General features: G+C 48.6%; 1 protein-coding gene across 3 annotated transcripts; it reads right to left on the reverse strand.

Annotated features, from left to right (window-relative positions):
* Nucleotides 1-7,645: 7,645 nt before the first annotated feature.
* Nucleotides 7,646-24,857, reverse strand: CPT1C (carnitine palmitoyltransferase 1C). Of its 3 annotated transcripts, XM_006208447.4 has the most exons (19): nt 24,596-24,857; nt 23,794-23,941; nt 20,937-21,076; nt 19,620-19,791; nt 19,390-19,491; nt 19,165-19,302; nt 14,874-14,951; nt 14,527-14,634; nt 14,338-14,422; nt 13,745-13,940; nt 13,447-13,629; nt 12,644-12,749; nt 10,943-11,059; nt 10,094-10,258; nt 9,716-9,850; nt 8,940-9,092; nt 8,370-8,483; nt 8,165-8,257; nt 7,646-7,963 (listed from the first exon to the last, which is right to left on the reverse strand). In XM_006208447.4, the coding sequence occupies exons 2-19, from the start codon at nt 23,932-23,934 to the stop codon at nt 7,778-7,780; spliced, it is 2,412 nt and encodes an 803-aa protein (XP_006208509.1). In that variant the 5' UTR covers nt 23,935-23,941; nt 24,596-24,857; the 3' UTR covers nt 7,646-7,777. The 3 variants fall into 3 exon arrangements, with proteins under 3 accessions (XP_006208509.1, XP_072822774.1, XP_031537907.1); XM_072966673.1 differs by lacking the exon at nt 9,716-9,850; XM_031682047.2 differs by lacking the exons at nt 9,716-9,850; nt 10,094-10,258.
* Nucleotides 24,858-24,867: the final 10 nt, after the last annotated feature.

Here is a 24,867-nt window from a genome sequence, read left to right on the forward strand (position 1 = left end):
AGCCCTGTTGGCACTGTGTTTACAAGAAATGAAATTCTTCTAGGGTTTCCATAGAAGCTCTTTGGTTCTCTGTCTGTGACTAGAGCTGAGAGTTTAAAGACCTGAGCTCATAATGTTCTTTCGTTAAGCATGTCAGAGCCCTCAGAAGAAGCCACTGAATATCACAATCCTTGTGGCCACTGCAGTGCTATAATGGTTAATTGTAGCAGCCACTGGATCCCCCAAGGCACTCACTTGGAGCCTCATCACAGTCAACATGGATGCTAACATATGCTTTTACCATGATGCCACTACATCTATGGTTTCCTAGTGCCCCATTTCTTGGCAAGGAGCTCATCGCTGTGTTCAGACCCTAAAAACCAACTAAGTCATCTCCCAAACCCCATCTTTGAGAATCTGCTTCCTGTGGCAAATATTGGTGTCACTCAAGGTATGTTCAGGAGACAGAAATCACACCAGTTATTTTAACAGAGATGATTTCATATAAAGAAATGTTTCTTACATATAAAGCGTTGGTAACTAGGTAACTGAAAAGGCAGAAAGAAAGCCCTACGGCACTACAGTGGTAGTAATGACAGGAAGCATCTCCTGCTCCTGGTGCAGGAAAAACAAAGGATACAGGTGAAAATTATGAAAACTAAACACTTGGATAAGAGGCTCATTGAAAATGAAGAGGGAGGACTGCTCAGCTGGTGCAGGTGTATCTAAGCTCAGAGGACCACCAGAGACTGGGACCTTCTCCAGAAGCATGCCGAAATGGTGCTGGCAACCCCGAGGGTGTGTAACATTTGGAAAAAACTGCAAAGTAGACTTAGCAGCCGCTACAGGAAGGAACTGCCTCAGCTGGGGTAAAGAAGCTGTGCTGGGTAATGCTGATGGGAACGAGAAACTGACAGGAAATAAGCATAGAGCAAACAGGAAGAGCCCGGTCCTAGTGCTTCCTCCAGGCTTCTATAGTCCCTTGGGTGCCCCCTATTGGCCGAGTCTAACACAGCCAGTTGGCAAAGAAGTGTGGTTTACAGAGTCCCAGTCTCAGATTCACGAGGCCCAGTATGGGGGAGTAGATATGAAACCAAGAGATACAGCTTAGTAATTGCACACATCACAATAGTGCGTGCCAAGGACCAGCAACTATGAGTAATCCAATTCCACTCCCCTAAGGCCCAAATATATCTTTTTTAAACTTATTTTTTAATTTGTTTTTAAATTTGGATGGGAATTAGGTTTATTTATATATTTATTTTAATGGAGGTATTGGAAATTGAACCCAGAACCTCATGCATGCTAAGCACACACTCTACCACTGAGCTATACCTTCCCTTCCCACCACATACAACTTTCAAAGAGTACTTGAATACTTGGGAGATTGTTTTCCCTGGATAGCTAGCCCAAATGTTGTGCTGAAGTTAATTCTATCCAAGTCATATCGTGGTTTTAATGTAAATTTAATCAAAATCCCAGTAAGATTATTTTTTTAAAGGAGCTGACCCAGTTATTCTAAAGGTCTTCTGAAGAAATAATAGATGAGATAAAGAATATAGATAATAGATGAAATAAAGAAATAAATAGATGAGAGAAGCAACTTTTTCCATAGGAAAATAATAAAATGGAAATAAAGGCAGAGATGGGGTGATGCCTCAAGGAATGCCAAAGATGGCTGCAAAGCCCCAGAAGCTGGGGGTTCGTCAAAATTCAACTGGTGGTAACAGAAACCACCCTAGTTATTTTAAGTAGAATGAATTTAATACAAGGAAATGAAGAAACTGTCAGGAAGGGATGGAGGATTGGACCCTGGGCTATGTCTCCAGGAAAGTCTCTCAGAACGACAGTGCAGAAGCACCCCTCCAGTGTTTAGCTATTACCTCCTCTGATCATGAAAGTTGGAACTAGGGAGCCCCCACCTCCACCACTCACGGGGGAACAGGTGGCTGCAGGAACACACAAACTTAACTAGGAGGTAGTCAGTTTCATTAGCAGCTCAGTGAGTCATCAGTCCCAAAGTTCACACCTTATGTAGGTCCCTCCCTTTCAATCTGACCTAGCCACTTGCTTTCACCAGTAGAACATGGTGGAAGTGATGCTAAGCCAGTTCCAGATCTAAGCTTAAAGAGGCCTGGCCTCTCCGTTTTTGTCCCCAGGGGGAGCTGTGGGCTGCCCTAGAACAAGTCAGGCTGCCCTGTTGGAGAGATTTCTTGAAGAGAAGACCTCCTGGAGAGGGAGTGTCTTGGCCATCCTAATGTCCAGCTGACCCTTCAGCTTTAAGTAGTGACCAGTGACCACAGTGAGGTCAACTCAACCCAGGTTGCAGGATCGTGAACAAATGAAAGGGTTGGCTTTGAACACTGTGGTGAAATGTACATCACATAAAATTTACCATTTGAACCATTTAAGTGTACATTTCTGTGTCATTCATTACATTCACAGTGTCATGTAACCATCAGCACCATCTATTTCCAGAGCTTTTCATCATCCCAAACAGAAACTCTGCACCCATTAAACAAAACCTCATTCTCCATTCCTCCCACTTCCCAGCTCCTGGCAACTGCCAGGAACATCTTTTCATGTGTTCCTTTGTCTATCTTCTCTGGAGAAATGTCGATTCAAGTCCTTGGCCCATTTTTGAATGGGGTTGTTTGTTTATTGCTGTTGTTCGGTTGTAGGAATAATGTCATATATCTGGTATTAACCCCTTGTCAGATATATGACATGAAAATATATTCTTCCATCACGGCAGCTGTCATTTCACTCTATTGATTGTGTCCAGGGATGCACAAAATTTTAAAACTTTGATGGAGTGCCACTTAACTATTTTTCCTTTTGTTGCCTATGCTTTGGCTGTCATAGCCAAGCCCAGGGGTCATTGCCAAATCCAGTGTCATGTAGCTTTGCCTCTATGTTTTCTTTTTTTTTCCTCTCTCTTTTTTTCCCTAGTACTTTTTCTTTTGCTCCTATGTTTTCTTTCAGGGGTTTTATTGAGAGCACTTGGCAATCCCGCAGATCTGTGTCTTGCTTCGACAGTGTTTGGTCAGAACAGACCCAGGGACACCTCTTCCTCCAGCCTTGGACCATCCTTCAGCCATTTTTTCCAGCTGAAACCTTCAGAACCAGCCACTCGGCTATCCTCGGCCTCCAGGACAGCCAACACCACTATATGAACTTAACTCCTTATTACCAAGCAACCATGAGCTCCCAGATTCGTTAGAATTATTCCAGCGAGGTTGAAACCTCCGTCAACCACCTGGTCAACATGCATCTGTGGGCCTCCTTCACCTACCTCTCTCTAGTGAGGGTCCCCAAGGTGCCCCCGGCAGGAGTTGCCCTCAGCTGCGCGCCTCCAGCCCTCTGCGCTCGCGCTGGCCTTCTTTGTCCGGTTGGGTATTCAGAAGGCGGAGTTAGCACTCCTGGCATCGCCCCCTGGTAACCATTGTTCCCGCCATCTTTTCCCGCAGGGCTTCTATTTCACCTCCACGCTGTGGCTCTGGAAAGAGTGGGCCACTTTTTCCGAGAACTGGCTGAGGAGAGGAGGGACGGGGCAGAGCATCTCTTAAAAATGCAAAACCAGCACGGAGTCTGCGCCCTCCTCCAGGATCCGTCGCGAGATGAGTTGGGGTAAAACCCAGGACGCTATGGAAGCTGCCATGGTTCTGGACCAGGCCATTTTGATCTGCCTGCCCCGGGTTTGGCCCGCGGCAGGCTCACACCTCTATGACTTCCTGGTGATCCACTTCCCAGGTGAAGAGGTGAAACTCATCAAGAAGATGGTCCACCACCTGACATCGCCGGAGTCTGGCCAGTCCCAGGCTGAGCTGGGCGAGTGAGTATCTCTTCCAGAGGTTCCACCAGGAGCCTCTGGAACCCAGAGGACTTTGAGGAGCCCCACTGGTGTCCCCCTGGTGATAGGGCTTCTACTGAAGCCTCTCTCTGCAGCTGCTAGGCAACTTTTTAACCACAGTGGAGCCTTCTCCCAAGCCATGGACCAAACGGAAACAAATAAAGGCTAATAAAGCTTTTTACAGGAAAAAATATATATATACATATATTTACACACACGCACAATTTTGTATCTTAAAATTTTATAATTTTAGCTCTTACAGTTAGGTCTTTGATCCATTTTGAGTCCACTTTTGTATATGGTGCAAGAAGAGGATCCGACTTTGTTCTTTTGCATGTGGATCTCCAGTTTTCCTGACACCATTTGCTGAAAAGTCTGTCCTTTCCCCCACTGAATGGTCTTGGCGCCCTTGCCCAAGATCATTTGACCTTATATATGAGGGTTTCTCCTGGGCTTTCTATTCTATTCCATTGGTCCATAGGTCTGCTTTTATGCCAGTACCACACTATTTTGATTACTGTAACTTTATAATAACTTCTGCAGTCAGGAAGTGTGAGATCTCCAACTTTGTTCTTTTTCAGGATTGCTTAGGCTACTCAGGGTCCTTGAAGTTCCGTATGGATTTGTCTATTTTTATTTTTAAAAACTCACTGGACTCGGACAGGGATTGCCTTGAATCTGTAGATGGTTTTGGATAGCAATCGACATCTTCACAGTATTGTCCTCCAAAGCAGATTCATGAGATGTTAATGATTTTTAATTACATGTGTGGCTCACAGTACTGACTTAAATGTTCCCCAAAGGACCACATTAGCTCATAAAACTCAATAATAAAAAAGCAAACAATGCAATAAAAAAAATGGGCAGAAGGGGGAAGGGTATAGCTCAAGTGGGTTCAATCCCCAGTACCTCCTCTAAAAATAAATAAATAAATAGGCCTAATTACCTCCTCCTCCAAAAATAAATAAAGTAAAATCTTAAAAAAATGGGCAGAAGACCTAAACAGACATTTCTCCTATGAAGACATACAGATAGTCAATAGGCACAAGAAAAGATGCTCAATACCACTAATTATCAGAGAAATGCAAATCAAAACTACAATGAGGTGTCACCTCAAACTGGTCAGAATGGCCAGCATAAAAGTTCACAAACAATAAATGCTGGAGAGGGTGTGGAGAAAAGGGAACCCTCCTACACCGTTGGAAATGTAATCTGGTGCGGCCACTGTGGAGAACAGTATGGAGGTTCCTTAAAAAATCAAAAATAGAGTTACCAGATGATCCAGCAATTCCACTCCTGAGCATATACCTGGAGAAAGCTCTAACTCAAAAATATACATGCACTCCAGTGTTCACAGCAGCACTATTTACAATAGCCATGACACAGAAGCAACCTAAACGTCCATCAACAGATGACTGGATAAAGAAGATGTGTTATGTATTTTTTATGTGGTATGTATTATACAATGGAATACTACTCAGCCATCAGAAAGAATGAAATTATGCCATTTGCAGCAACATGGATGGACCTAGAGATTATCACACTAAGTAAAGTAAGTCAGACAAAGACAAGTATCATATGATGTCATATGTATAGGGTCTAAAAATGACACAAATGAATTTATTTACAAAATAGAAAGAGACTCACAGACATAGAAAACAAACCTATGGTTACTAAAGGGGAAAAGTGGGGAAGGTATAGATTAGAAGTTTGGGATTAGCAGATACAAACTACCATATACAAAATAGATAAACAAAGACCTACCATATAGCACAGGGAACTATATTCAATATCTTGTAATAACCTATAATGAGAAAGAAAATGAAATAAATAAATATATACATATATACCTTAATCACTATGCTGTACACCGGAAACTAACACATTGTAAATCAACTATACTTCAATTAAAAAAGAAACCACATTGGTTCACCCTATTAATAATATCATGTTAGTCAGACTGAATAAACAAGCAGTAGCTAGTGCGTTGGGGTATTGCTAAGATATGTGCCCTCCAGAGGGTGGGAAGTAAAGTTTACAGAGTTTCAAGGACCTACCACATCAGGGAGGGTTTAGGAGCCCGGGCGTCAGTACTAACTCAAAAGGGAAGAACAGATACCACATCTTACCACTAAGAAAGAAGCCCGTGGTCTTCATTCTACTGGTTTAGGTGTCTTCAGGTTCGGAGGAAGTATATTACACACTGGGAAATACTGCTCCAATTCATTTTATAGATAATAAGGAAGACTTCCAGCTTTGAGTGACTCCCAGGTCAGGAAGGGACTGGTACCAGCTGCAAGGCAGACAGCCCTGCCAATTGGGAGACAGCAGACCCTGTGATACTAGAAGTATCTGTAGATTGGCAAAGATGTCATGCAGACTTTCTGCCAAGAGTTTCCTCCCTGAAAGGGGAAGCGCAGTGTCGACCTCAGCGTTCTGAAACGAGGCAATGCACCGTTCAAAGGGAGCTCCTGATGTGCAGCTGAGCCCTGGCAGAGACGGAGCCTAAGAACACAGTTACATCACATGACATTCAGCCAGCGTGGCCCATCGCGAGTTTATTTCTGTTGGAACTCCCAAATATTTCAAGTTGGGTGTATCCCACAGGGAGCCATTGGAAGGTGGAACCTAGATCAGGCATCAGCGGGGCCAGATGACACAAATAAGCTGCATCAGGAGAGGGGCCAGACCCCATGACATCCACCACTGCTGCACCAGCACTTTCTTCTCAGCACCTGCCCCTACCTGTGACTTCCCCCAGAGCAAGCAATTCAGAGAGAGAGCAAGAAGGAAGCCAGAATGTCTTTTGTGTCCCATTCACTTCTACTATAATCTTTTAGTTACAAGAAAAGAGTCACTAGTCAGTCCACACTCAAGGGGAGAGGAATTAAGCTCCACCTTTTGGGAGGAGGAATGTCAGAATACTTGGGGACATTTTTGGAAACTGCTAGAGTTGGTGAGTTGCATGTGGGGGCTGGGCTGGTGGAAACTAAAGTGCTCGGGATTTTGATTTGGATGTTAGGCTGGTGTCATTATGCTTGACTCTGTGGAAGCAATGGGACTTGGAGTCATGGTATTACGGCAGTGGTGGGTTGGATGACTGGGGCTTTGGTGTGGTTAGATGGGGTTGGTGTTATGAGCTCAGGCTGGTGGGTGTGGTAGAGGAGTGTGGTATTTAAAGCCATTAACTATGGGTCAAGTTTAAGTTTGGGTGATGGTGGAGATTGGAAGGAAATTTTGGTGGGGTGGGTGGAGTTTGGGGTTGGATGTTTTTTTGTTGCTTGTATGCTTCAAATTGTGGTTGGGTTGTTGGGTATAGTGAGGTGTGGTGTCATGGGATCACTGGATGTTAGAAACCTGGAGGAGGTTAGGGCAGTGGACATGAGCTAGTGCATTTCTAGTCCATCACTCAAACGAATCTGTCATTGAGGTGAAGGTTGGAATGGCTGGGGTTGGGGTTAGGTAATAAGAGTCTTGGGGGATTCATTTGGGAGATGTCAACTGGGGTGCCTGGATTGGCATCAGCCTCTAAGTTGGGGGTGGGGAGTTGGTGTTGGGGCAGCAGGAACTAAACTAATGAGAGCTTGTGGGGTTGTCTGACTGGGATGGTCCTTGAATGGTTGCGTTTCTTATGACTGGAGCTGGGAAGGCAATAAACTGGGCAGGTTGGGGGTCGAGGCTGAAGTAGTGATTGTAACTGGGAATTCATGATGGGGCCTGGAGATGGATGGAAACTTTTCTCCTCCTTCACCCTGATACGATCCTCACCTCTCCCACCCTCGCCCAGGCCAGGAGCACAGCAGAAACCACACACCCAGCTTACACATCTTTATTAGACCAGATGTGAGATTTCCAAACCCAAACAGGCTGCCTCTGTCCTGCACCAGCCCGCCGTAGAGACCATCCCCCTAGTTCCTGGGGAGACCAGCTCCCTGCTGGAAGGTGTCAAAAGTTGGTGGGTGTCATGGGTGCCTGAGAGCCCCCAGTGTGGCAGGGGAGAGAGCCACAGCTGTGCTCCAAGTCCTCCTCCCCTGACCCTCTGCACCGGCGCTTAAGACGCTGCCCCTCCTGGAACAGGGCGGCCACGTCCAACAATGCATCCTTGATGTGCTCACCCAGCCGGTGGGAGTCCTGGAAGGAGAAATGTGTCACGTCCAGGGGAACCTGGGAGAGGAGCTCCTAGGGGCTGAAAACAAGAGGCTGGGGTCCCTGACTCCTGGGTCGGAGGGCTGAGGGGGTTGGAGATTGGGACCTGGATCATGGGACAGTAGGGAGCTGGGAGTTCGGACTCCTAGGCTGAGGGAGGAGGGGGTGTGTGGGGGTTAGGCGCACCGTTCTCGTGCTTGATTTTTTGCTGGAGATGTGGAAGGTGATAGCCTCGTCTCCCGTGAAGATGTAAGAAACCCCATAACCATGGTCATCGGCCTGGAGAGGGACAGAGTAAGGGGAACAAAAGGGCCCCCGCTCCCCACCTCTCCTACTAGGCAGACGTGCGGACCCCCAGCCCCCTCCTGCCTCGGGTCCCTGTTCCACTCACAGGCCCAAATCCACCACCAGAGGAAACGTAGTCGGGGTAATTCTGGACATCAAACAGGTGGATTTGCTGAACAGGAATCTGGCTGGTGGCCAGCTGCCACTGCTCCGAGTGAACCTGAGGGACAGGAGTCGGTTATATGTGCAATAAAGACAATCAGACCCGCAAGTCCGTGTTGCCTTGGCTGAACTGCCTGTTTCCCTAAATCGGCCCATCTGCCCCTCTTCCCTTGGTCTACCTGACCTCACTCCTCTGCTCTTCTTTTTTGACCACATCTCTCTCAGCTTCTCCCGGAACCCGCCCTCCTCTCCTGGTCCTCGGAACCACGCCCCTCTCCCTTTCAAACCCCAAGCCTGCTCCTGGACCACATTCTTCTTCCCCTGACCACGCCCCTCATCTCTGACCACGCCCCTCTCCCCACGTGCCATTTCCCCTCTCCCTTTCGCTCTGCCCCAGCTCCCTAACTCCTGGGTTAATACTCCTTTTTTCAGTCTCATCCTCCTTGTCCCGGAAGTGCCTCCCTTCTCCCATGGTTTGCCACTTCCCTTTTAAACCTTTTCCCTGCACCCCAACCTGGTCCAGGAAGGGTGATTGTAGGTGGAGGAGTTGGGACACGATGTAGAGAGCAAAGAGGTGACGGTCAACCCCCTGTCCGCTCATTGCTGCCTTCAGCAGGGCCTGGTGCTTGTCCACCGCCAGGCGGAACAGGGCGAGGCACTGTGCGTCCTGGGATCCCGGGGGAGGTCACAGGTCATGGAAAGACAGGGAGTGGGCTTACTGCTGGGGCCTGTCACACCCCGGCCTCAACCCAGCTTGCAACACCCCTGCAAGGCAGAGATATCAACTATTTTGCAGAAGGGAAACAGAGAGGGGAAGTCACTTGCCCAGGGTCACAGAGCAAAGCAGAATCAGGTGGATTCCTGGGTCTGTCCGACTCTAGGGCCCAAACTCCTTCCATTGAACAGCAATACTTCATAAGTAAGGGGGAGAGGGAACAGAGGTGCCTGGGGGGTTCTGAGCAGAAAGGTTAAATAAGGACCCTAAGGAATCGTAACAAATGGAAGTTACAAGGTCACACAGAGGTTAAATAGAGCTACATTGTGGAACCAGGGCTCCCTCTTGGGTCCTCCCCTACGTGCTCTGTGTGACCCTCATTAAAGCATGTATCACATTCTCCTGAATTATCTCTGTCCCCCTCCATCACTGAGCTCCTGGAGGTCACAGACCATGCCTGGTTCTGCCTGTGTACCATCATGGGGCCTGGCCGTCAGAAGGTGCTCCTTAATGTTTCTAAATGTGTGAGTGAGAACGTGGGAATGACTGAAGCCTCAGACGAGGCCCACACCCACTGTCTTCTCTTTGTCCTCCATGGCTTTCACAAAGTTGCAGGCCTCCCTCGTGCAAGAACGCACCGTCTCGGTCCGGCCTTCCAGGAACAAGCGAGTCATGGTTGACTCATAAGTCAGGCAGAACTGACCCCTGTCCTGGGGGGCAAGGACAAGAGGAGCCTGTCAGCTAGGCTCAAAGACTTCACAGACTTGACCCACCTCTGTCTGGACCTCCAACCTTCTCCCACCCAGGAACACGTGGTTGGGAGAGAGAAATCAAGATGGTGGACCCACCATGGCAGTCACCAAGAAGTCATTAAAGGGACTGATGAGGCAGGTCTTGGGGGCCCAGGGGAAGAGAGGTCTTGAGAGGGGTCTAGGGCTGGGAACCCAACTGACCCGGAAGTGGGCCAGCTGCAAGGCTGTCTGGATGAAACTGTCTGAAGAGAGGCGACAGCGTTTTATGAAGCTCTTGCCAAAGTGGGAGAAGGGGAAGACGTGGCAGTCGATGTTTCCAGACAAGGTCTTGGCTCCCCTCAGGGCTAGAGAGATGGATAGATGGATCTGCCAGAGAAGGAGGGAGGGAGGAATGGCTGGGGTTACAGATAGGGGTAGGTTAGAGTTTGGAATGGGTCTGAAAGTGGAGATGGGAATGGAGTTAGTTTGGGGTGGAATATGAAAATGGGGACAAAGATGGGAAGAGGGATGGCAGTGATGGTCAGGATGGGATTGGGATTGGAGATAGGGATGGGACAGGGAATGGGGCTGGGTATGAGGACTGAATTGGAGTTGGGGATGGGGTATGGGTTGGGTATGGAATGGGTTTAGGTTTGAGGATGGGGTTGGGGTTGCAGATGGGACTGAATTTAAGAATGGTGATTGTTGGGGATGGAGATGAGTTTGAGGTGAAGAGGAAGTTGGGTTTGAGTTAGAGCTAGAACGAAGTGGAGGTTGGGTATGGAGATGGGGTTGGGGATTGAGCATGAGGTTGGGTGTTGGGGAAAGGGTTGGTTTGGGGTAGGGGTTGGAGTTGGGGATGTGGTTGGGATGAGGTTAGATTGGAGATAAGGTTGGGGGTTTGAGGTTGGGGATGAGTTTGGCATGATTTGGGGGTGGGGGGTGTGGGTTTGGAGTTGGGGTTAGGCATGGGGTTGATTTTTTGGTTGAGATTGGGGACAGGGATGAGGTAAGAGTCAAAGTCAGGAATTTGGGAACTTGGAAGAGAAGCTTAGAAATCTGGTCTCTCACCTTGTCTGGAAGGTCCCAGTACAGCCGCTGGGGCTGGGGCAGCGTGGGGTCAGGATCCCCCTTGCAGTGCCCATCTGTTGAGTAGCCCAGCTGAAAGCATTCTGTGGCCAGAGTGAACTGTGTGCAAACGGAAGCTGTCAGAGTCCCTTCCTCCCTCTGGACAAACGGCCACCTAACCAGAGATCTCTTTTCTTAAGTCCCTTCTAGGGGTCGGAACCTCTGATATTTCTGGGTGGGTTCTCAGGGTCACACTCACTGAGAGCAAGGCTAATACTAGTACTTTATAAAATGGAGGTATAAGGAGTTGAACACAGGACCTCATGCATGCTAAGCACACACTCTGCCTCTGAGCTGTACACTCTCCCCTGCCCTTGTACTTCTGACTGCTAGATAAAGAGCCACCAATGGCTGCCCCAGCCCTCCTGAGGACTCCTCCTGCCACAGTCCCGGGACAGGAGAGATAAAGCTGGGCATAACATGGGCTTCCAGGGGTCAGCATCCATTGTGATTCAGTGGAGCCCACGCCCTGCTGGTTGTCAAATATTTTAAATCAGTCCCGATGGAGCACCTACTACCTGCCAGCCTTCCACTGAATTCTCACAACAACCCTAGAAAGAAGGGATTAATATCCTCATTATGACATTAGAAATATAACAGGAGCAGAACATCTCGCTTTATGTCTTAGAGTTTGCATTTCTCTTTACCTTATTCTACATGACATCTCTTTATTCAGAGTCAATATGCAGAGGGGGAAGGTATAGCTCAGTGGCAGAGTGTGTGCTAACCATGCACGAGGTCCTGGCTTAATCCTCAGTACCTCCATTAAAAATAAGTAAATAAATTAATGAACCTAATTACCCCCAGCCCCACAAAAAATCCAACTCTCCCCCCGCAAAAAGATGTAAAAAAAGAAATGTTAAATGAAAAAAAAGTCAATATGCAGAGATGATGTGTTAACAGGTAGTGAAGGGTCTGAGATTGAATTGAACTGACATTGGTGATTGACCAATATAATCAAAGGTCCCAAATTCCCACTTTATAAACAAGAAACAGGCACAGAGGAATTGGTGCTTACCTGGGGCTGCTCTCAAGATCTGGAAGCGGCTCCCTTGCCCACATACATGCCTGACCTGCACCCTGGGTCCCATCCAACCCCTCATGCCACCCCATGGAAGACTGGGAACCCGGGAGGGTGCAGACACCACGCCCTAGGATGAGTTAGGAACTAAATAAAACAGAGATGCCCAGGTTCTTAGCATTGGATGGGATCTTGGAGATAAAAGAAAAGCCAAGCCTTTCACTTGATAGAGCAGAAACTCAGACTCAGAGGAGGGGAGGAACTTGCCTAAGGCCACACAGCAAACCTGAGCAGGAAGATGGTTCTTACTCAAGGTAATGGGGTTGGAAGGCCTCATACTGCAGCCTCAGAGCCTTATAGAGGGTTTTTCTCGCTCTGCAACTTCTGGCTCTGTGACTCTGGGCAAATCACTTCCCTTCTCTGAGCCCCAAAAGCCCATTCATCAAAGGAAGGGCATAACCCCAGAAACCCTTCTTTGCTAGGTGACCCTGGTCAGGTCTCGGCCTCTCCCCAAGCCTCCATTTCTCCTCTGACCCTAAGGCCCTGGAGAGGAAGATCCGCAGAAATGGCGGTGGATGGGGGGGTGGCAGTCCCGGGGGTGGGGGCGCTGTCAGCTGCCCTACCTCCCACATGTGCCCTGAGATGGGGCAGTCGGCCCATGAGTGCTCTACACTGAGGCCCAGCCTCCCGTTGGAGAAGACGATCAGCGAGAAGGATTTGTCAAACCAGCTGTTGGGGGAGAATTCAGAGTGGTTACCAAAGAGTCAGGCCAGGAGGGAAGTCAGGGTGCCTCTCCGTGGAAACTGAGGGGGTTTTGAGTGGGTAGCTCCAGGAATTGGGGCTGGGGTCCTGATGTGGGGAACTCTAAGAAGGTGGGGTCTCCCCTAGGCAGTTCTGATGGTCTCTGAAAGGTTTGGAGAGTTCAGGGATTCTGAGAGAATGTGTTGAGAAAAGGTCAGGGCTTACGGTGTGGAGAGCCTTGGAAATCAGAGTGGTGCCTGGTGGGCACATAGGAAGTTGTCTGAGGACCTCTAGGTTTGGAGGTCCCAGGTCAGGGGTCCTGGGCTTAGGGCACATTCATTTAGGTCTGAGTATTCCATGGTCTGCCGTACTGAGTCCGAGGTCCCCAGGCTTGAAGTCTGGTGGGGGTGGGGTGGGGTCTCTGGGTCAAGCAGGTCCCAGGTTTGGCATTTGTTAATCCTCCAATCTGGGGTCCCCAGGTCTGGGAGTCTGAGTCTGAAGCCCCAGGTCTAGAGTCTCTCAAGGTCTAAGAGTTCAGGTCCAGGGTTTGGTGGTCCTTAAATGTGTGGTTCTGGATCTGGGGTCCCAGGTCTAAGGGTTATCTGCTGCAGAGGTCCCCAGGTCTCAATGCATTGGGTCTGGGATCACAGGTGGGGTAGGGTCCAAATCCCCGGGTCTGACTCACCGGTCGTAGCCCCTGCCGGCCAGCAGGGCGTGGGCATAGGCATCTAAGGAGGCTGCAGGGTCCTCCCTGGAGACCCCCGCGGGCTCGGAGTCCAGTGATACAAAGAAAGCAGCACCTTCGATGGCCTCTAGGGCTTCCTCGGCCTGGGTCTTCAGGGACCTTCGCACCTGAGCCCACATGTCCCTGTCGGGGGACGTGCCTGAGTCTAGGCTGGCCCTCCACCCTGCTCAGCCTCCATTCGGCTCGCAACCTCAGGATGCTGGCTGGGCGTCCGGGCCCACTGATCTCTGACCCTTACCTGGGAGCAGCGGTCAGGGCGGCCAGATGCTCCTCGTGGGGGCAGGAGGGGGAGGGGTCGTCCAGGATTCGCTGGAACTGCTGCTCCAGGGCCCGCGGGGATAGCAGGCCGCTTTGGGAGTGGGTCCCCACGCGGAAGAATCGGCCCCGGTGGAAGACGGCCACGTGTCGGCTGTCACGGAGGTGGCGAATGTGGTCTAGCGGTGATACATTATAAGACCAAGAGTAATGGGGGGCAGATATAGCTCAGTGGTAGACTGCATGTGTAGCATGCATAAGGTTCTGGGTTCAATTCCCAGTACCTCCATTGAAGAAGGAGGAGAAGAAGAAGCAGCAGCAGCTTTATTAGGCATGTCTCAAGTGGTCTGCACTGCCCTAAGCACTCCTTTCATCCTCACCACCCTATGTACCCTTATTATCCCATTTTAGAGAAGAGCAAACTGAGGCTCAGAGAGGATCATAACTTGCCCAAGGTCATACAGCAAGGGAGCTATGGAGCTGAGATTCTAACCCAGGCAGGCTGGCTCCAGAGAACATGCTCCTGGCCACTACACTGTTCTGCCCCTGTCAGTGAGGAGGCGAAAGGGGGCTCACCTTTTTGGACCCCCGGGATTCGTGTGGTGTTGAATATCTTCTCATACTGAGCAGAGCATAATGGCCTCATTCCCATCAGCAGAGTCTGCAGGAGACCATGGGCTGGTGACCTGCCTCCCAGGACCCACGTGGCTTCATGGTCACAGGACGACAGCCTCCATCCCCAGCCCACGGGGGCAGCCCTCTTACCGGCAGGATCTCCTGGCGGTTCAGGCGGTGGCGGTACAGAAGGAGGGCATGGACGGCGTTCCCTGCCCGAGCTGCCTGCACCGGGGTGGGCGTGACGTACAGGAAGTCCTGGAAGGGACAGCCGAGGGGAGAGAGAAAAATGCCTGGGGTCAGGTTTGCCCGCGATTGGTGCGCGGACCCCAAACAGAGATCTTGAACCCAACAGAGGGTGGGATGGTGAATTCCAGACTGTGATTCGGGTCACTGACCCTAAACTCCACATTCTACCCAGACACCACAACATCAGGCCCAGGGAAGTATGAACTCCATCCCCTTCCCAGCTCCCAATCCCCTTCTCCCCTTCTTACCATCATATAATAGTTGCTGTTCACCATCAGTGAGTTCCGGGAGCGCAGGTACACAAATTCTTCCCACCAGTCACTGACCTGGGAGTAGGGCAGAGAGACGCACAGATGGGAGAGGGTGGGGGAGGTTGGGGAAGAGTGGGATGGGGGAGCCCCCCTAAGACTCTGCTATGTCAAACAGGGAGGATGGGGCTCATGAAGGAGGCAATCATGATCAGTAACTAGCAATAATTTAGAAGTCCATCCATGGGGGATCAGTTAGCTAAATCACACTACCCTTGTGTTATGGAATACTACATAGATGTTAAAAAGGACAAGGTACCTCTATATTACTGATGCAGTACGAGCACCAAAACAGACTACAGAGTGAAAAAGGCTAGGTATACAATAAGATCTGTGAAACTACCCCATCCAAGATTCTAAAAAATATTGCTAAGACCCAAGTGTCCACCAAACTGATGAACAGACAACCCAAATGTGGCCTATCCCTACAATGGAATGTTAATATCTAAAAGAATGAAATTCTAGACTCACAGACATAGAAAACAAATTTATGGTTACCAGGGGGGAAAGAAAGTGGGAAGAGACAAATTGGGAGTATGAGATTTACAGATACTAACTAATATGTATAAAATAAATAAACAACAAGTTCATACTGTATAGCACAGAGAACTATATTCATATCTTGTAGTAACTTATGGTGAAAAAGAATATGAAAGCGAATATATGTATGTTCATGTCTCAATGAAGCATTATGCTGTACACCAGAAACTGACACTAAATTGTAAACTGACTATACTTCAATTAAAAAATATATATATAATATATATATATGTATAAAATATATACAATATATATAAAAGGAACCGAAGTTCTGATTCAGGTTACAACAAGGATGAACTCTGAAAACATTACACTAAGTGAAATGAGTCAGACACAAAAGGGAAAATAGCATATGATTCCACTTTCATGAAAAATCTAAAAGAAGCAAATTCATAGAGACAGAAAGTAGCAGTGAGGTTACCTGGAGGTCGGGATCTTTTGCCTAATGGATACAGAGTTTCAGTTTGGGATGAGGAAAAGTTTCTAGAAATAGAGACTAGTGATGGTTACACAACATTGAATATATTTAGTACTACTGAATTGTACACTTAAAAATGGTTACAATGGCAAATTTTATATTATGTATATTTTAATCATAGTTAAAATGATGTATATTTATATTACATATATTTAATGCATAATATGTTATATAATATATGATATTATTATATACTTTAAAATTATATATAGTATATAAACAAAATGTGTATACTTTAAAATATATATATAGCTCCCTGGGTACAAATATATGTATGTATATACTCAGAAAGGACTCTAACAAAAGTGTTTCTCATAGGCAGTGGTGAGAGGCACAAGAATTAAAGGGAGGTGGTCAGAGAGGACTTGAATGTTTTCTAGATGTTTTCCTTTCTTCTATGTCATAGAATCTCATAGACTCTATGAAGACATCCCTGTTTGCTTATGTCTTAAAGTTGATGGCATCTTACACTTCCTTACACTTAGACCAGATAGTATGCTGTTGTCATTTTCTGGAAATGTGCAACATCTTCTGGAAAAACCCAGAAGATTCCAGCAAATGCTAGAAAATTTCTCTGCTTTGATCTAGGCAGGTGTTATCTGGTTATATGCATCCATAAAACTTCATCAAGATATACATGTAAGATCTGTGTACTTTACAATATATATAACATTGTAACATTATATCATGTACCAATTTTTAAAAAAGGAAAAAAGATACCAGCATCAAAGCTTGCTGAAGCCTATGATGCAGAAGAAAATCTTGGAGATAATTGTGGAGCAAGAGTTTAACCTCCAGGAAACAAATGGTTGGGATGGGGGGCAGGGGAGGTAGCGATGAATCAGACTAAGTTAGAAAATCTCCAAAGCAAAGTAAAAATTAGTCTAGTTTTACAAAAAAATCGCTTTAGTGCCCTGCACCAATGACTTTAGGTAGATTATAGGTTTATCTATTTATTAAAAGAAATTTTTTTTAAAATGGAGATACTGGGGATAGAACCCAGGATTTTGTGCATGCTAAGCACACGCTCTACCCTTCTCCGCCAAGGTAGATTATAGGACTTTAGGAAATGCTACATTGCCAAGGTTCTTGACAACACAGTGGATGAAGCTGTGTGAAAAACAGGGAGATATGGATAAGTCTGACTCAAAAACAACTTTGATAAATTTGGGGAGTTTGAGATTTGCAAATGTTAACCACTATATATAAAAACAGATAAAAAACAAATTTCTTCTGTATAGCACAGTACAGGGAATTATATTCAATATCTTGTAATAGCCTTTAATGAAAAGTAGTATGAAAATGAATATATGTATACATATTCATAACTGGGACATTATGCTGTACACCAGAAATTGACACATTGTAACTGACTATACTTCAATTTAAAAACAGTAAAATATACATGGTGTGTGTATATATTATTCATATGTATACTTATATATTTACATTTATAATATACTTATTATGTTTATATATTATTTACATATTATATAATTAGTATATTATTTATATGTTAATAAAGTGTGTGTATATATATATGTGTGTGTGTATATATATACGTATATATATATTTTTTTAAGAGCAGAATCTGGTCCAAAAGCATGAAGAAAAAAAAAAAAAACTGAGGCCTGGCTTCCGTCCTACCTCTGCAGACATGCCTCAGTGCTTCCATCTGGCTTGCCTGATGGACCCTTCCATGCTGCTGCACCTCTGGGCTCTGTCTCACATGCTCTTCCCTTCCCACTCTGCAGTCTCCCTTCTGATATTCTCATCCAAGTCCAATGTTTCCATACCTTCTACAGCTGAAGGCTCTCATTTGCTGTCAGAGTTCAGGTCTCTTTCCCCAGCCCTCACCCAGGTCTCTGGCTGCCCAGGGACGTCTCCCCTGGACCCCAGGCTGGTCACACCTGCCTCCAGAGCTCCATGTCTTCACCCCAAAGTTGCCCCCCTTCTCCACATCTCAGGCAGAGCTGCTCAGTCCTCCTAATTACCAGGTGAGACCCGTGGATTTTATCCTCGCCATTTCCCTCCTCCACCCCTACATCCTGGCAGTTCCCAGCCCCACTCTCCTGCCCCCTGACTTCCCCTGCTTGGTCCCCTGTCCCACAGCCTCCTCTCTGGCCTCGTCCTCTTCCCTGGATTTTCACCCAGCCTCCTCTCCAGCCTCCCAGCCCCCAGCGTCTCCCCTCCAGTCTTTCCCCAACACCAGAGCTGCCCACCTCCCCACTTCAGAATCCTCTCATGGCTCCCTAGTACCCAGAAGAAAAAGTCAAGGGCTCTCAGCCGGAGTTCAAGCCTCTCCCTACCCTCCACCATCACCTCTCATGACCATCACCCTTCTGAACCTTTGTTCTGCAACATTACTACCTTCTCGCCTTTGCTCGGGCCATTCCTTCCTACCTGGCAGGTTCAAATTCTCTCCAACCCTCAAGGCTCAGCCCCAATAGTTGTCCTCCCGAAACCCTGAGCCTCTCATCCAGCTGCGGCCTCTTTTGACCATGTCCCCCAAGACACTCACATCACCCCACTGGTCATTTCATCGCTACCTCCACCTTATCACATGCTGCCAGAGAGCTGTTTATGACTTCCTACAGAATGGGAGGCCTGGAAGATGCGGTTTGGGTGAATCTCTGACTGGCTCTATGCCTCAGTTTCCCAAGGAGCTCTACTCAGAGTGCGTTCAAGAACTTAGCTCGTGAAATCATAACAGAAGCCCATTTGAGGCACGCGTCTTTGCAGAGAGAGGGTGTAGGAAACGAGAACTATTCTGGGAGCCGGGCTTAGAGTTTTAGATGGCCAGCAGAGGGGCAAAAATATTGGCAGGGGCCTGGAATTCTGGTTTAAGCACTGGAGGGCTGGGGGCAGAGCTCTGGATGTGGGCGGGTCCTGGGGGCAGAGCTTAGATTCTCGACGAGCTGGGTTCAGTTGGAGCATGTTGGGTGGGGCTCAAAATGTTGGCACAGGATTGACAGGGCTCAGGATACTGAAGAGTAGAGTGGAGCTCAGAATATTGGAGCATCTAGGGCTGGGTTTAAACTATTGGAGCGTAGGGGCGGGGCTCAGAATACTGAGAGTGGGGGCGGGGCAAGTCAGAGACGAGGCTCCAATCTCCGCACGGCGTGGGGATAGTGGGCGTGTCACGGGGCTGGGCATAAATTCTGGGTTGGGAGCGCGGGCTTAGAACCTTTGCCAAAAGGATTCGGGACTCACGTAATTGGACGCCCACCAGGACTTGAGCTGCAGGTACCACTGCAGCAGCGATGCCTGCAGCCTCAGGAATTCCTGTGCTAGGGCCGCAGTCCAGTCGAAGGCCTCGTCTGAGAGGACGGGTCGGACAGACTCCAGATACTGACGGGCAAGGAGGGGAAGAGGGTAGGTCACGCCCCTCGCCCGGCCCCGGCCGCCTCCCGCCCTATCCCGGGGTGCCTGGCCCACCTTGCGCACGGTGTCCTGCACGGAGGGCACGGGCTGGCGCGGCAGGGAGCGTTGGTAACTGAAGAGCATTGGGTGGCGGCCGGAGAAGATGCGGACCAGGGCCTGGCGGAAAGCTGGAGTTAGTGGTTCATTAAACTCCTCACTGAAGCCCGGGACCAGGTACTGCGGGAGTGTGGCAACCCACAGAATGGGACAGAGAGAGCTTGAGTAGGGCTCTGACCCTCCCATACCAGCCAGGTCTTGGTGGGTGAGGACATGGCTCCGTGGGGTTCAAGGAGCCAGCCGTGGTAGGACAGAAGTAGCCTCAGGGCCACATGAAGCGTGAAGATCAGAGCTCCCCACAGACATGAAGCAAACAGTGCGGCTGCCAGGACCCCCCGAAGCCTGTGGTGCTGTCCACCCCTGGTGGGAGAGAAAGAGAATGGGCCTGGGTCTCCCCTCCCTGCGCATCCCCACCCAGCACTTGCCCTTCTTAACATTCTCTGACTCTGGTCTTCTGGCTGTTAGATGTATATCTTGTAGAATTAGAATCAATCAGAAAAAGTCCAGTTTCCTCATTTGTGATGTACTGAGTGTGACCCTCTTTCACCACACATACTTCTGCCCCAATCCCTGCCCCAGAATTGTAGAGACAGAACGCTTCTTAAATCAGTTCTCATGGAAACTGGCAGGTGCTCAATAAATGGGAGCTGGTATATTTATTGAAATAAACCAGATATCAAATTACACTCTAAGGCAGTGGTTCTCAAAGTGTGGGACCAGCAGCAGCACCACCACCTGGCAGCATGTTACAGATGCCAATTCCTGGGCCACACCCAAATCTATGAAGACAGAAGCTCTTGGCATTTGGCCCAGCGATCAGTGTTTTAACAAGGCTCCCAGGTGGCTCCAATGCAAACTCAAGCCTAGGAAATCAACATGATTGCCAAGTTGCAATCAGATAGCTTGCGAGCAAATCCCACCTGGGGAACTTGGTGTGAGTCACTTCCCCTCTGTAGACTAGGTAAATCTAGCCTTCCTGGAAATTTCTACTTCTGATCCCAGATCTACCCTTTGAGGCTGTCTGCACTAAATCTGAACCTTCTTCACCAGAAAGACTAATCCAAGAGTTAGAACTTGCCACTTCACCCGCATCTGGTTTCCAAAACTTTCCCAACAGTTATAACAATTCAACCACTCCATCCACCCACTCTCAGAAGCAATTATTACTCCCACATTACAGGTGAAGACCCTGACACCAGGAATGGTGAGGTCTGTGGCCAACTATAGACTAGCAGAGCTCATATTTTCTGTTAGTATCTATAACCATACCTGATCATTGTCTAGTTTGCCACCATCCCTCTAGCAAGAAGCAGCCAGGATGGAAAGTATGCAGGGAGAAGATGGAAAATCACCTCCTTTTTGTTGATGCCATACTTTTATTAATCTGACCCCAAGTAGATCTCAGAAGCTACTTTTCTTTAGCAGGCATGTCATTCTGATAGATAAACTTACTGGCTGGAGAGAAGGGGATTAGGAGGTCACTGGGCTGAAGTGGGGGACCTCACCAGTCTGGCAGTGACTCTTTGATTTTCTCCATCAGTCCTAGGGAAGGATCCAGTTGGAGGAACCAGGCAAGCTGGATTGCACTGAAGAGGAAGAGCCAGCTGAGGGGGCTCGCAGGGAACACACCTGTGAGAAAGTCGTTCTGTGGAGAGGAAAGAGCTCCTATTCAATTGATTATCACCTCTACTAATCGCCATTCTTCACTACTGATTCAGCACTGAACTGGGTGGCTGAGACACAGTGAGGAACAGACCAATCTAGGTCCTGCCTCCAGAGAGGTCAGACCAGAATGAAGTGAGTGCTAATGGTGATAGTAAAAGGCAGGTTGCTCAGGTCCACTGGCGCCAGGATGCACTGTCAATCACAAACCGTGCAGATGCCTTGTGACCATAATGCAGCAGGAGACACTGCAAGGTACCCTACTCCGGGGTCTGCTGTATCTTGGAATTTCATATTCATTTGGAAGCCATTTCAGGGGATGCTCTAACCTCCTTTCCAATGAACCACCCACTAAGTGCTAGACCCTGTGCCACACACTTGGCCCAATGATCCCCTGCATGTAATTTGCAACAGCTGTAAGGTGTAGGTATTGAGACCACATTCTAGAGAAGCAGCCCAGGATCGTGGGGCAGCAGCATGGGCTCCAGAACCAGACTGCTAATTTTAGCTCTGTCGCTACTTCTACATCTTAGCAGCTGTGTGACCTGGGGAAAGTGAAAGCACCTCTCTGGGCTTCTGTTTCTTCATCTGTAAAATGGGACCACCACAGAAGATTCTAATGAGAAAGAGGTGAACAACAGATTTAAAGGGCTTGCTTAGTATAGAGCCAGGGACACACTACTACCTAATAGGATTTTAGAAATCAGGAAACAGCGGTCCAGAGACATTACTAACATGCCAGAGGTCACACAGCACCAATATGGCACACAAGATGAGAATGGCAATGCTAGAGTAGAAATTTCTGTGAACAAGGCCTTCTACTAAGACAATCAATGCTTACAACAATCCTTCGAGGCAAGGACTGTCAAGATTCCCATTTTATAAGTGAAGAAACCGAGGGATCATCAGGGAGAGAGGCAGCAACATGATAGAAAAGAAAGGATTATTATTATCACAATGATCAAGTAATACTAAAGTGATGGTCTACCGGGGTCCATTGGCTTAGGGGACACCTGACTTAGGAAAGAGCTTCAGAGGTGACTCGAATACAGACGTGACAGTCAAAATATCTGACAAAGCCACACCAGTCAAAATCCATCTCTACGTGTAGAAATCAGAACAGCGGTTGCCTTGCAGTGAGGGTGAGGTGGGGGGGGCGCTGGCTGGAAAAGGGTGCGTTAGAATGATGGCAATACGATCTTGATGGGGAGCTGGTTATGCAGGTATCACACAGGTTACAAAATCATCACAAAACTCAAGAACTGTACACTTGAAAAATCTGCATATTATTATGTATATAATTCTGTTTAAATATATACATTTGTGCATATATGTGTGTGTGTTTATGTATTTAACCATTTAACCAGTGGCTAATGGACACTTGTTAACACTTTGGTTGCTGGATTGGACTGAGGCCCAGGGTGGGGGTTCCAGGGGTAGGACTGAAGGGGAATTATTGGGGGTCTGAGGTAGTGGCTGTTTACCCACTGGAACGAATAATGCCTCAATTTTAACAAAGATTTTAACAACCAATGTGGCCCTAGAAGTGTGAATCAGCCTGCTCGAGTGTCCCAGCTTCCAGAGACACTCCTGGACTGCCCCACTGTTTTATTACAGCCCCTCCAGGCTCCGTCTTCCTCACCTGCTTTATTGTCCTCCATAGTACGTCACCATGTAACATACTCTGCGTTTTGCTTATTTCTCTCTTTTATTGCCTTCTCCTCCAATGAGATCAAGAGCTCCACGAGGGAAGGACTCTGTCCATTTTGCGCCCTGCCATGTCCCCAGTGGCCCCAAACAATGCCAGACCCTGAACAAATGCTCCACAGATATTTGGTGAATGAAGAACAATATTATTATCAAAAGCTAACACTGACTCAGCACTTGCCCCAACCTAAGCATTTTACTCAGTGCTTAAATGGAAGCATTCATTTAATCCATACAACTGTTCTTTGAGGGAAATGTCATCATCACCCCTGCTTTACACATGGGGAAACTGAGGCTCAGAAAGGAGCACTGACCCAAGGCCACACAGCTAGTAAGTGGCAGAGCCAGGATTCAAACTCAGTCCTGGCTGACCCCACAGGTGTTCAAGACTTCTGTTCACAGACAGAGGGTGTGACCCGCAGGGAGACCCCTCATCTAGATGATGCCAGAGTTCTAGAACCGGGGACCCTGGGGCAGACACGCTGGAGAGGGGTACTGGGGGTTCAGAGCATGGGTATGGAGGGGGCTCTCAGATACAGTAGGTGAGAGCTATGGGAAAGGGGGGCCTTCAGGATGGGGATGTGAGCTACCCAAGATCTTAATCCAGCCATGGAGTTCTGGAATGGGGAGCACCTTGTTTAGAGCCTGGAGATGAAAGGGAATGGTGAGAGGTGCACCACTGTAAGAGGACTGAGTTCTAAAAACTGGGGTGAAAATTGTGTTTGTGGGTGTGGGGAGTGTGGGGAGGGGGGTCCAGGAAGTGGGTACAAGAGGTGAATAGGGATTCTCAGGGGGTGAGGTTGAGGATCCCAGAAGTGAGCCACAGAGAGCCTGGAAATAGCTTCAAGGTGTCCTGGAAATAGACATCAAAATTCCCATATGAGGTGACAGGAACCCAGAAGTGGGACCACTAGAATGCCGGAAGTGGGCCTCAGGCACCCGGAAGCAGGTAACTGGATTCCCGGAAGGAAACCAAACCACAGCCCTCCTCACCCAGAAACGAGAGAGATGCCTTTTCCACGAGCGCAGTCCGGAGAGGTAGATCTCCTGCAACACGGGGGCACTGAGCTCCACTTTCCCCGCGTCCGAAGTCAGCGAAGGTCGGAAATCCACGGCTTGGTGCGCTTCAGCCATTTCACGCCTACAGCCCCGGGAGGAGGACAGAGGGTCATTCCCCAGACCCCCCCCAGCCCCTCCCCCCGCAGACCCAGGAGTATAGGACGCCAGCTCACCCTTCGCTAACCACCTGAGAGGTCTTTAAGGTCCTGAGCGAAGACTCCAGTGTCGGGGGACGTTGATTGGGAACCTCTGTGAACGCACCCCTTTTGCGGCTATTCTGAGGACATGGTGCGGGGACAGTGCTCCCCCTCGCCTCAAAGGGCTTTCAAAATTCGAGGGTCGGGGAGGGAAACCAGTCCAGGGTGAGTTGCGGCATTATGGGAAAAACATTAGTCCCAAACCCATTTGTAATGAACACCTGCCGGACGTTGGCATTGTCCATCCCATTTCCGCTTCCCATTCTAAGGCGGAGGGTGAGGGGGAGTGAGGGGGCAGTTGGGTGGGGGCTTTTTATAAATTCGTCCGCTCTGCTGTGGCACAGCGTCCCCTCCCTGGCCCCGGGCTGGAGGGGATGGGGGAGGGAGCACCTTACTGCGCATGCTTTGCGGGCAGGGATGCTGAGTCTGAGAGGAGAGGCTAGCGTCGAGAACAACTGATGGAGAGGCCCGCATGCCCGACCCAAGATACAGTCCTCCAGCCCCCGCAGGAGCTCGGGCCACTCCAGTCTGGCACTTACCACGTTGAGTCAGGGGTCCGCCGATCGGATCCTGGGGACTAAGCCCGGGTACACCTCCGCGACCCCCGATTTAGAGCGCCGGGTCCATGCCTCCCACTTGCATATGTCCAATGCCAGTGCTACGAATCCACGACTTGGTCGACGGGCCTCCGGAGTCCCTGTACACCTCCGGCTATCTAACATCCAATAACGCTGATTTCTGTCTCGTGCCTCGCCGGGTATTCAAGTCCCGGGTTTTATCCCCTCCCCCTTCCAATCTTCTATCCCCGCCT

Source organism: Vicugna pacos, chromosome 9 (genome assembly GCF_048564905.1).
Source record: "Vicugna pacos chromosome 9, VicPac4, whole genome shotgun sequence".
In the NCBI taxonomy this organism is placed as follows: Eukaryota; Metazoa; Chordata; class Mammalia; order Artiodactyla; family Camelidae; genus Vicugna; species Vicugna pacos.

What these genes read in the sequence shown, in the direction of transcription:
- CPT1C (XM_006208447.4), bottom strand. Translation starts at nt 23,934, where the DNA reads ATGGCTGAAGCGCACCAAGCCGTGGATTTCCGACCTTCGCTGACTTCG. An exon ending in GCCCTGACCGCTGCTCCCAG is followed by an intron (nt 13,630 to 13,744) that starts GTAAGGGTCAGA and finishes GTCCCCCGACAG; the next exon opens with GGACATGTGGGCTCAGGTGC. An exon ending in ACTGGGACCTTCCAGACAAG is followed by an intron (nt 10,259 to 10,942) that starts GTGAGAGACCAG and finishes CTTCTCTGGCAG; the next exon opens with ATCCATCTATCCATCTCTCT.